General features: G+C 35.1%; 1 protein-coding gene across 1 annotated transcript in view; it reads right to left on the bottom strand.

Annotated features, from left to right (window-relative positions):
• Positions 1–1,509: 1,509 nt before the first annotated feature.
• The window catches only part of LOC120770657, a 27,946-nt gene continuing 15,760 nt past the window's right edge, over positions 1,510–13,695 (bottom strand). The window contains exons 3-4 of the mRNA XM_040098250.1: positions 2,356–2,817; positions 1,510–2,304 (exon numbers count right to left, since the gene is read on the bottom strand). Coding sequence (XP_039954184.1) covers positions 1,832–2,304; positions 2,356–2,817 — 935 coding nt within the window. The 3' untranslated portion in view covers positions 1,510–1,831. The remainder of the gene's footprint in view (positions 2,305–2,355; positions 2,818–13,695) is intronic.

Raw genomic sequence — 13,695 nt, 5'->3', positions numbered from 1 at the left:
GAAGGTACCATCTTCTATAAAGAGTGTACAGCTGTTGGCGTATGCCGATGATATTGATATCATCGGCCTCAACACCCGCGCCGTTAGTTCTGCTTTCTCCAGGCTGGACAAGGAAGCACAGAAAATGGGTCTGGCAGTGAACGAGAGCAAAACGAAATATCTCCTGTCATCAAACAAACAGTCGTCGCATTCGCGACTTGGCTCTCACGTCACTGTTGACAGTCATTACTTTGAAGTTGTAGATAATTTCGTCTATCTTGGAACCAGCGTAAACACCACCAACAATGTCAGCCTAGAAATCCAACGCAGGATAACTCTTGCCAACAGGTGCTACTTCGGACTGAGTAGGCAATTGAGAAGCAAAGTCCTCTCTCGACAAACCTGCTGTATGGTGCAGAGTCTTGGACGATGTCAACAACGGATGAGTCGACGTTGCGAGTTTTCGAGAGAAAAGTTCTGCGAAAGATTTATGGTCCTTTGCGCGTTAGCCACGGCGAATACCGCATTCGATGGAACGATGAGCTGTACGAGATATACGACGACATCGACATAGTTCAGCGAATTAAAAGACAGCGGCTACGCTGGCTAGGTCATGTTGTCCGGATGGATGAAAACACTCCAGCTCAGAAAGTATTCGACGCAGTACCCGCCGGGGGAAGCAGAGGAAGAGGAAGACCTCCACTCCGTTGGAAGGACCAAGTGGAGAAGGACCTGGCTTCGCTTGGAATATCCAATTGGCGCCACGTAGCGAGAAGAAGAAACGACTGGCGCGCTGTTGTTAACTCGGCTATAATCGCTTAAGCGGTTTCTACACCAATTAAGAATAGCAATAGATTTGACAGTTCGCAAGACATAGATTTTATCCTGTCGAGATGCCCCGTAAGAAATTCACCATTCTCGCTGCTATTAACCCTCTACCGCATGGCCATCTTCTTTATGAAAAAAAAAAATAAAACTCCACTAAAATACGTTTATTTTGAATCCATTTACATATATTTGTAGAAAAAAATATTTTAAAATGCTTATTTTACCAGAAAATAAAAGACGCCATATATGGCTCTCTATGCATACAAAGTTGCTTGGAGTGTATTACTTTTACTCAGTGTGGAAGCGTGTGAAACAGTTTCGTTTGTCATTGTAGCACAGGGATACATTACATTTCTCACAAAAAGTATACGAACGGAATGAGCAGTCATTTTGACAAAGTCTACTTTTCATCCATTTCGGAAGAGTGTCCAATACAGTCGGTACGGAATTCAAAGGAAAGTCTTGACGATTACCCTTTTTGGTGCCTTCTCTGCTTGTTGTCGGAGATGAAGAGTTTGATACCGATGCAATTGAACGCCCTCGTTTTCTGAGGATTTTCCACTACCTTGCAAAGATGTTCGCTCACTCAAGTTTGAAATTAAATAACGGCATAAATTCCCCTGACTTACGGCGCCACAAGATCCAAGAATTTACAAGGCACATATCAATCATGTGGAAAAAAATCTTTGCCTGTGCCAAACCTTAGTGCGTAAATGAATTCTATAAAGACCAAGTAGTGAATCAAGCAAGTCTACGCCGCCCATATAATTATTGTAAACGTCGACAGACTGTGGTGAATGAATTTCAATATACTTTTTCTCTTTTTTACTAAAACGTGTCTTTGTGGATATAGGTTGGCTTCCAACGAAAGTTGAAATAATATTTACTACCTTATTGTCAAACCAAGAAACGAGGCCAAGTTTGACCCCGTCGATTTTAGTTACCTTCTCCACCATGCTGCCTCTCCCCAACTTTTTCAATTCCTTTTCCGTCGGCATCTTACAGTAAGGGACTCGGTTAAGTCTTACCGTACCCAAAGACAAACATTTCCGCTGATTCCCAGATTCGGTGATCCCTCTGGATGTTTATCACTTTGTGCTCCAGCAAATCTATCAAAATCGTAGCTAAATCCTGAAACTCTACTTAAAACAAAATTCTTGAAACCCCATTTGTGCGGTTTGGCCGGAATGTATTGTTTTAGATGATGTCGGCACTTTGTGGGAATTATTTGCTCATCCACAACCAGTTGCTCCTCTTTTGGTATGAGCAGTACCTTTTCACGGGTTTTATTTAGAAGTGGTCGAACTTTGAACAGCTTGTCAAATCCATCTTCACCTGGCGATTTCATATCCTCATTGTTGTTGAAATGCAAAATGCGTTTAATGTTTTCCCATCTATTGCAAGTCATGATGGTGCGTACAAATTCTTGGCCAACTGTAGTATCCCAATAATGCCTCGACGATGGTAATTTCATCAAAGACATGTATAAGACTATGCCTGAAAACAAATTTTCACTAAGCTTCTCCACAGTGTTTACGCTGAACTCACCTATAAATTGCTCTATTTCGCTCTTAGTAATATTTGCCGGCTTATTTATGTCTTTTTGCAGCGCAAGTATGTTCGATTGTTCAACTATAAAGTTTATCAAATCTTCGTCAAAGAAAAATTGAAAGAACTCCGCTGGCGTCTCTAATTCATCGATAAAACTTGGAAGCTCCATGTCTCCTTGAAATGGAAAGTTTTCACTTAAATACGGGGGCAAGTTATTTTCTTTCCAGTTTGGTGGTTTCGATTTTTTAGCGCGTTTTGCGTTTGAGCTACTAGGCTCATCATATACGTCTTCGGAACTGCTTTCATCGGTCTCCGATATATATACATCTTCCTGGCCAGAAACTTGTGCTCCAACAACTTCTTCATCTGATTCGGATATATAATCATCATCGCTTTGAAGCCCATTATCGACTACATTTACATATCTTAAATTTCCATAAAACGATCTTGCATCCATTTCTAAAAAAATTTTACTAAAATGCATGAAAGGCAAAATAGTATGTACTGCATGAGAGGCCACATATGGCTTCGTCAGTTTTTCCAAAAATAGTATGTACTGCATGAAAGGCCATATATGGCTTTGTCCGATTTTGCACAAAAGCGTGCCTATAGTACCCACCTTCCAATCGGTTTGTATTTTTATTGTGTGAACACTATGTTTTTCCTTCGAAAAATAATTTTTTCTCCGAGAAAAGTCTTAATTTTGATGATAAAAATTTTGTCCAAAACACCGCGAAATACACTTAGCGTTACTCATGTGAGACACCTTCACAAAATAAACGAAAACAACAAGCAAAACCTATCAAAATCAAACAGTATCTGAAATATCAACAAAGAATTGTCCAAAGAAAACTACCGTTACAAATTTGTTCTGCTACATCACTTTGCTAGTGCAAAGCCAAATGCAACAAATCCCAAAACCATATATGGCGTTGTATGCGGTAGAGGGTTAAGCAGAAATGAGCTCGTTCCCTGCAGATATACATACATACAGCATATTTAAAACGACTGATCTCACGCGAGAATGAATAAAGAGAAATGCTTTGTAGAAAAAATATGCAAAGTCACATATGCGTGATTGTTTTTATAATATGAAACATATTTAAAAAAGGTAAACATTTCTATTTTTTTACAAAATCGGGAAAAATTAGATAAAAAATAATTTTAAATAAATTATATTAATTTCGACTATTACAAAATGAAGATGTGCGAAATGAACTTAAATGTGCTCATATATACACGTCTTGGGTCATTCCTTTCATTTCTTCAAAAAAAATTAATGACCTTCATGAAATATACATATTGGCATTATTTCGTTATCATTTCCAGATTTGTAGCAATAGAATTTCTATGGCTTATACATATATTATATCTTTGGCACATTTGTCCGTATGTTTACGAAATAAAATACCATGCCAACCACGGCTACCCACTTTTGTAGTTATATTTCAATATAACTACACATTTTTTCTTTATGCACTAACACCAACGCACATTTTCGGGTTATTTTTTGTTTACCTAAATGCGATGAAAAAAAGTTTCTTTCATTTCTTGATTTATTTGAATGAGTGCAAAAGAGAAAACATAATTGTCAATAGTGCCAAAAGAAAATCCCAAAAGCACCAATATTAAAAAGTGGCATGTGGTTTGAATACAAAACCTCCAAGCATGACAACTCCAGTAGTAGAAAACAAGTAAGGAAGGGCTAAGTTCGGGTGTCACCGAACATTTTATACTCTCACATGGTAAAGTGATAATCGAGATTTCATAATACGTCATTTACATATTTTTCAAATACCGTATTTTTGTAAAGTTTTATTCCGCTATCATCATTGGTTCCTAATGTTTATACTCGTATTATACAGAGAAGGCATCAGATGGAATTCAAAATAGCTTTATATTGGAAGAAGGCGTGGTTGCGAACCGATTTCACCCATATTTCGTACATGTCATCAGGGTGTTAAGAAAATATTATATACCGAATTTCATTGAAATCGGTCTAGTAGCTCCTGAGATATGGTTCTTGGTCCATAAGTGGGCGGCGCCACGCCCATTTTCAATTTTTAAAAAGCCTGGGTGCAGCTTCCTTCTGCCACTTCTTCCGTAAAATTTAGTGTTTCTGACGTTTTTTGTTAGTCGGTTAACGCACTTTTAGTGATTTTCAACATAACCTTTGTATGGGAGGTGGGCGTGGTTATTATCCGATTTCTTCCATTTTTGAACTGTACATGGAAATGCCTGAAGGAAACGACTCTGTAGACTTTGGTTGACATAGCTATAGTAGTTTCCGAGATATGTACAAAAAACTTAGTAGGGGGCAGGGCCACGCCCACTTTTCCAAAACAATTGCGTCCAAATATGCCCCTCCCTAATGCGATCCTTTGTGCCAAATTTCACTTTAATATCTTTATTTATGGCTTAGTTATGACACTTTATAGGTTTTCGGTTTCCGCCATTTTGTGGGCGTGGCAGAGGGCCGATTTTGCCCATCTTCGAACTTAACCTTCTTATGTAGCCAAGGAATACGTGTACCAAGTTTCATCATGATATCTCAATTTTTACTCAAGTTACAGCTTGCACGGACGGACGGACGGAGACGGACGGACGGAGACGGACGGACGGACGGACAGACAGACAGACATCCGGATTTCGACTCTACTCGTCACCCTGATCACTTTGGTATATATAACCCTATATCTGACTCTTTTAGTTTTAGGACTTACAAACAACCGTTATGTGAACAAAACTATAATACTCTCCTTAGCAACATTGTTGCGAGAGTATAAAAATATGCACAAATCAGCTGTACATACGAGTATTATTCATATTTTGATTCGGCAAGTACAATCAATAGAGAATACAAAGCAAGTCTGATTTTAGCTTCTCTCGAAAGAAAAAAGGAACAAAAGCACTCTGAAATTCGTCCGCATTCATATTAAATATTCATGCACCTGTTCTCACTCGTTGTAACGTTGTAATGCATTCTAAGGTGTGAATATAGTTAAGCAAAGTGTCTTCGAAATTAAGTATACTATGGTGACGTGCACAGAACAAACACACTGAATAGTGTACACTATTATTTTCATAAAAGCTGAATTTACTTACGGTGCTGCTTTAGAATGAAGCGACTTTTTATACTCTCGCAACAATGTTGCTAAGGAGAGTATTATAGTTTTGTTCACATAACGGTTGTTTGTAAGTCCTAAAACTAAAAGAGTCAGATATAGGGTTATATATACCAAAGTGATCAGGGTGACGAGTAGAGTCGAAATCCGGATGTCTGTCTGTCCGTCCGTCCGTCTGTCCGTCCGTCTGTCCGTCCGTCCGTGCAAGCTGTTACTTGAGTAAAAATTGAGATATCATGATGAAACTTGGTACACGTATTCCTTGGCTCCATAAAAAGGTTAAGTTCGAAGATGGGCAAAATCGGCCCACTGCCACGCCCACAAAATGGCGGAAACCGAAAACCTATAAAGTGTCATAACTAAGCCATAAATAAAGATATTAAAGTGAAATTTGGCACAAAGGATCGCATTAGGAGGGACATATTTGGACGCAGTTTTTTTGAAAAAGTGGGCGTGGCCCCGCCCCCTACTAAGTTTTTTGTACATATCTCAGAAACTACTATAGCTATGTCAACCAAACTCTACAGAGTCGTTTTCTTCAGGCATTTCTATATACAGTTCAAAAATGGAAGAAATCGGATAATAACCACGCCCACCTCCCATACAAAGGTTATGTTGAAAATCACTAAAGTCCGTTAACCGACTAACAAAAAACGTCAGAAACACCAAATTTTACGGAAGAAATGGCAGAAGGAAGCTGCACCCAGGCTTTTTTAAAAATTGAAAATGGGCGTGGCCTCGCCCACTTATGGACCAAAAACCATATCTCAAGAACTACTAGACCGATTTCAATGAAATTCGGTATATAATATTTTCTTAACACCCTGATGACACGTACGAAATATGGGTGAAATCGGTTCACAACCACGCCTTCTTCCAATATAACGCTATTTCGAATTCCATCTGATGCCTTTTCTGTATAATATATACATTAGGAACCAATGATGATAGCGGAAGAAAACTTTACACAATTACGGTATTTGAAAAATAAGTAAATGACGGATAATGAAATCTCGATTATCACTTTATCATGCGAGAGTATAAAATGTTCGGTGACACCCGAACTTAGTCCTTCCTAACTTGTTAAGATTGTTGTTGGAATTAGTTTGCTTATTTTAATTTTTCACTCCCAATTGAAATTTTAATTAGTGAACAAATTATTTTTTAACTCATAATGTTAATACATTAGAAGAGTTTTAAAACTGAAGCTAATTTTAATTGACCCAAAACATACTTTATTCCCTCATCAATACCACAAAGCGTCAACTATATTTTGGCATTTTTAACTAATTTCATGCTAAATAATTTTTTTAGCTTAAGAACTTAATAGGTCATATGAACTTGATGTTTTTTATAAACATACCATTATATTATAAAAATAAACGTATTCTTATGCCATTTCAGAACGTTTGTTATTTAATTTCATTTCGGATGTCAATACTTTTTTGATGTTAGTTTTTTTAGTTTTCAAGTAATAAAAAGCTTAAGACTTTCGTTTCATAGTAATTTTTTTTATCCAATGTCCATTGTAATTTATAAAATTGTTATCCACTGAAACTATGCAAGTATAGAAATAATATTTATAATAAAATTGTGAGAATTTGTTGGTCGAAATAATAATATAATTAAAAAGTATAGGTGGATCTTTACTTCAACATATGATAAAACGATAATCCGGTGTAAATAGATTTATATCTAAGAGAGCACAGACCTCTTGATCCAAGTCTCATCGCGTTAGGACGAGCAGCGATGATCCAATCCCTTTTTGAGGTATCCTCTTGTGTGCGGTTGTCCTGTTTGGTGTGGTCGTTTATTGTGAGTGTTAGGGACGTTCACCGGCTCTTTGTATTATATTAGGTTGCGCCAATATGGTGATTCGTGTACTAAACTTCAAGTGATAGAAATACATATTATTAAGTATGTTTAGAAATCGACTGCTAATGTTGGAATGTTGAATATATAATTGAACTCATTATTCATTAGAGTGGTACGAACTTTACGGGTTAGTTGGAATAATTGACTGTAAAACCATACCGAAATAATTGGTTTTATATTTGGAGTGTTCAGTTTTGGATTGCTGATAAGTTTTACCAAATACCTTATCAAATAATAAAATCACTCTATGAAGTATTATTGGAATGAAAATTATTTGCTAGTTTATAAATGTAGATAATATTACTCATACGTCATGTATGACATTAACATTTTTTGTAAATCCTATGACTGATTAAAGTCTCATAATTTATTTTGATATCGAAACCGCTTCCTATATTTTTATAAGAGTTCACCAGAAAACATATTTTTGTTTTATCAAACTTTGTCACAAGAGAGACAAGAGTTCTTAATATAAGTATTAGTCAAAATAAAATAGCTTTGACTACTTGGTTATAACTTCTCATGGCGGACATAGTAACTTGCATTCCAGAATGTTGTACTTGGTGTTGTAATAGCTAACTGGCATATTAAATATCAAAACAGATGTGCTGCATCACACACTGATTTGCGATTTAACAAGCTACATATAGAAAAGGATGGTGATTATGGTACTATAGCTGCATGAATTATATATTGTTGACATTTTCTTGAAAGACAAAGATAGTATTTCTCGGTAGATACGATAGAAAAAAATGCTCTGAATAGTGTGTTACAACAAATAAATTTTGTAGTTTTTTATTCTCTTGCAACCAGTTGTTACAGAGTGTTATAGTTTTGTTCACGTAATGGTTGTACGTACCACCTGAAACTAATCGAGATAGATATAGGGTTAAAATAAAAGTTGAAATCCGGTTGACTGTCTGTCTGTCCGTCCGTAAGCTGTAACTTGAGTAAAAATTGAGATATCTCGATAATTCTTAGTATGTGGGTCCTTGAGAACAAAAAAAAAATTTTCGAGTTCGTTGATGATCCACTACCACAAAATGCCATATACCGAAAGCATATAAAGTGCCTTAACTTGGCACTAAATTAAGATATATGAGTGTAATTTGATACAGAGCAATGTAAGGGCACCTGTGGTAGATTTTTTTGAAAAATTGGGCATGGTCCGGCCTTTAAAAGTAAATGCTTCAACTAAACCACTTAAGCTAGAGCAACCAAATTTTCGGAGTACAAATCATATAAGAACTTCTACCTAAAGTGTGAAAATGGATGACATCGGAGGATAACCCCGGTCACTCCCCATATAACGGTACTGTTAAAAACTTCTAAAAGCGCGATAAATCAATAACTAAATACGCTAGAGACATTAAATTTTACCACCGAAATATTATGAGAACGTTGAGAGCTGGTGTGAAAATTGGACTATGGGCGTATCACTGCCCACTTTTTTGCGAGATCCCATATCTCGCGACCCGACCAAGTGATTTCGGTCTTATGTCACATTGTGAAACTGGACGAAATCGGACAACAACCACAACTACTTCCCATATAGAACAATTTTAAATTCCACTTGATTCGTTCAGTTTCCAGTAGACAAATCAAGAAACAATTAATGTAACGGGATAAAATTTTGCACAATTAATGTTCTTAGTGTGTGCCATCTTATGTTGGCAATTGTTTAAGTCCAATAGGACGTGTGATGTAAATAACTGAAATTATGGGATAATAATACTTCCTTTAGCTGCCATATACTTTATATAAATATTTTCGCACTTCCGGGTGACTTTGGCTTAGGTCCTAAATAAATAATATCAGGATTTTCGAGCATCCGGCTGACTTTACTTTACATGATTGGTTTTACACCTTAAAGTATTTCCCGGTCTTTAATTCTTGCAAGTTGCAAGAATATAAAAAGTTCAGTTGCACCCTGATTACAATACAATGTTTTTTCAAGATATGCCAACTCCTGTCTAAAGATTTCAAAAATCCGATCACAACTTTTCAAGCCTCTGATACCAAATGTGTGAACCTCAGTGGCTAAGACTTATTTTCCTATGAAAACATCGGTAAATCTGTGGGTATCTTAATGAAAGTCTGAAAGCAGGTAATAACATAATCCAGCAAGTAAGAAATAACGAAGTTCGGGGGTAACCAAACATTTTATACTCTCGCAATAATCAATGCAGAGAAAATAACTTCTTTGGCAAAACTTTTTTTAAGGAATGAAAAGAAAGAATTGATTTTCTATTATTTACTTACTTTTCAAATTTAGTTACTCTTATTTCTGAAACAGCTCAGTCGGTGTAACATTAATATTTCTGGATTCGTAAAAGAAGAAAAAATCAATTTATGAGCTGTTACCAGACGAACTGATTCGATTGAGCCATGTTTGTTCATCCGTCTGTATATACGCGAACTAGACCCTCAGTTTTTAGGATCTGAAATTTTGCATCTATCTTTTCTTCCCCAAAGAAGCTGCTAATTTTTCCAATAACCATAATATATAGAAACTGGACAATCGCACTCATGTTCTTAGAAGAAAGCTGTCTGCAACTCGGTAGAACTCCTCTGAAGAAAAAAATATATCAACTTTTCAAATAAAAATTTCAGAAAAGTTCTGAAGTTTTGTTCATGGAAAGAAAAGTAAATTTATTCAAGTTTACTGCATTCATGCTTTCTTGTTATTGTACAGCAAAAATAGATTAAGCATGCAATCGTTTTCCAGGAAAATGCACATTCACCCTTATGCATTGGCGAACGCACATCATAAGTGGAGCAGTTAGTTGGAAAAATAATAAATTATTAGCATTTTATAAACTCATTTAAACACTGGTTTTATATTATTCGTACACATATGTAGGTGTCCCGTCTACGATGCGTCCCTATGAATTTTATGGATGGGATTTCTGGGAACCCAGCTACATAACACTTACTTTATTTGTGATTATTATTTTACCAGAAAATTCGTTTTGTTGTGTTATTGCCAACTAACTCAATCGATTTTTCACACGTAGTTGCCAATGAAATTTACTTGATAGCAAAACATAAGCAATATGCATTTACATTCAAAGATGACTTCGGCTGATTTTTGATGAACTCACGCACAGTTTCGATGAAATTTCCGGTGATCACGGATTTTGATTGGCCCACATGTTGATCGTCATTTATATCCTCACGACCACTTTGAAAACGTTGAAACCACTCGTGCACTCTGCTATGGACTTCTTTGGCAAAACTTTTTATTAAGGAATTAAAAGAAAGAATTGAACTTCTATTATTTACTTACTTTTCACATTTACTTACTTTTCTTTTCTGAAACAGCAATAGGCAATCATCGCCATAAACTTTTTTCATCAATTGAAACGTTTCGGTGAAAGTTTTACCAATTTTAAAACAAAATCTAATGTTGTCTCTTTGTTCAAAGCTCATTTTCGCACCGATAACACAAATATACTGACTCTTAAAACGCAATAGCTTCACTTCCAATCAATGAAATGTCGTGAAATTCTCACTGGACAATCGATAAAGATAGCAGATTCTAACGCACCAGTCGACATACATATAAATGGCGCTACCAGGGGGCGCTAGATTCAAAAAGTCCTTTTTACTTTGGAACGTCTTTGTATAGCAATTGGACCATTATATGTGTAAACAGTTGCATTTATAATATAAAAAATTTTGTTTCTGCCGCTTAATCCCAAAAACATATTTGCACCCAATTTCTGGAATCTAGCATACATCGGTCAGTATGTATGCACAATATTAGGCAAAAGGTCTGCTTAAATAACATAATAATGCACATTTGAGATCAGGAAGTATTCGTAATGCACAAATTATTTTACGTTTTCTCAATGTTGCTAAGAAATCTTACATATTGTTGAAAAATACATGCGGTACAAAGCCAATCGAAAGTTTAGAATTATTATTAACGATTTCACCTATTTTCACACGGTATAAGGATGTGATAAAGGAATTCCTCCTCAGTAAGTTTGGTCAACATTACTCTAATGGATGGTGAGTTATTTGCACTTAACTTATAAGTTGGGCGAAGTCATAGCCGCCTTTGAAAATTTTCAGAAGATCCACATTATTGCGAGTCTTATACTACATAAATTACGTTTTTTTTGGAATAATATTAATTCTGGTAAATATTTCAACTGTCGGCATTAAAAGCACAATACTGCACTTACACATACAAACATTATACCAATTTGAATAACATGTGTCATGAGCATGCACATATCAGTAAAAACTTTAATAACCTCTATGTCTCTTCTTGGCATTTAATAACAGACGTCTTAGCAATTTGTTAACAAATTTCAGTTCATTATATTCCAAACTAAATAAGCGGCATTAGATACATGTTTGTATTTTGCATCAGCGAACAGTGAAAAACACATTGTTGCAATTTTGAAAGCTCTTGAATAGATTGACATATCTTTTGGCAAATTGTAAAGTGAAATGTTTTACGGGTTTAAATATGTATAAAAAGGAAACATTATTTGGTAGTATATTCTTTGAATGAATATCTTTAAAGAATGTAAGTAATTTTTTGAGATAATGTAAATTTGAAATTATTAAAAAGGAATCTCTTCATATCAACAACACGTGCCATTATTATTCAACTACCAAAGTGATTGGTTGAAAGAGACATTTTCATGTAAATCCTAATATTTTGTATTGATGTAAGAGTATTCCTTTGTACAATCGTAAATTTTCATGCTCATAAAAAGTTTTTATAGGAATACACTTAATTTTCTGTATAAACTTTATCTGTTAAACTCATACCAATGAAAGAGCTGAAAAAAATGTTGAGAAAATATTGTAGAAAACACTACTAAGCGCTAGCAAGGGCGACGACATTGTTGCTGCATTTGTCTTCTTGCTTATGATATCAAAAACTGAATTGGGGTTATTTCGCGAAGTATTTTTGCAACGCTCCTATTATAAAAACCCCTTGTATTATATTAGGAGGTGTTATACAAATAATTTTTTGCCTTTTCAATTGAATTATTATCATATTCAAAGAAACTATTTTCTGCTGATAACATTTTTTTCATTTTTGTTTTGCGGGTATATACTGCTTATATATTTAAATGAAACAACAATGGGACTAAATACTACCTCCTGTATATACTAAATTATTAATTAGGATTGCGTATTTAACTTCTATTATAATGAAACAAACCGCTCCTGTCACTTTTACCCTATTTATCGTTTCACAAAAGATGTAATTTCTTCAATTGTTTCTCAATTCACTCAAATTACTAACATTCAAAACTTTACCTAACTTCTATTCACTTCCCATCAGTAACCTCGGCAAAGTACACTATGTAGACTGCTCGTTTGTTTGCCATAAATTATTCAAAGGCTTACCAAGGAGTTGTTATTTTGAGTAATATTACTCGCTTTTCGATACATATAAATATGTCTATTTACATTACACTAGTATTGAAAAGTAAAATTTACTAACTGATGTATATGACGTATGAGTAACTTTATCTGTAAGTAGTTATTGTAATATGCAGTGATTTGCTTATGTAATTTTGTTCCCAACCTAAACCAATTTTTTTAACTGCGATTGCGATGTAATAAATTACAGTTTTGTTTTCTATTTTGGACCTAACTTAGTTTCACAAACAACCATTAGGTGAACAAAATTATTATACTCACATCACTTTTCATAAGTTTACAGAAGAGGTTAAAACGATGTAAAGGAGAATAGACTTAGTGGAGAATCCGTAGCTCCAAAAACTGATTAAAAAACGATGACAGCATTCCTTTCATGGACTGTGATTGTTAATTTTTATGGCAGCTTATATGGTACAGTGACTCGATCTGAACAGTTTCTTCGGAGATTGCTTCACTGTTTTAGGTCATGTCAAATTTCGTGAAGAGACTTCGTCAAAAGAATAAGTTTATTCTGATTGTTCAGCTTATGTTACTAATATATGAAGGATTTCACAGTTTTATTTTTTAAGACATGTTAATTCTTTATTAAACATTTTTATTTACTACATAGTCTCCTTCCTACATATATGTATGATATAGCTGTCCGATACCGTTCCGACAAATGAGCAGCTTAATGATGAAAAAAGGACGGATGCAAAATTTCAGATCAATATCTTTAAAACTGAGGGACTTTTTCGCATTTATACAGACGGACATGACTAAACCTCGTCACTTACCTCGTCACATTGACCATTTATATGTGATATATATTTTGTAGGGTCTCTGACATGACCTTTTGTTCGTCACAAATATCGTGTCAAACCTAAAATAATGAACCTAATATTCAGAGAATGAAAAATAGGGGTTTTGGTTACATAGCTTA

The sequence above is a fragment of the Bactrocera tryoni genome, chromosome 3 (assembly GCF_016617805.1).
Source record: "Bactrocera tryoni isolate S06 chromosome 3, CSIRO_BtryS06_freeze2, whole genome shotgun sequence".
NCBI lineage: Eukaryota > Metazoa > Arthropoda > Insecta > Diptera > Tephritidae > Bactrocera > Bactrocera tryoni.
This window is presented reverse-complemented; position numbering and strand designations above follow the sequence as displayed.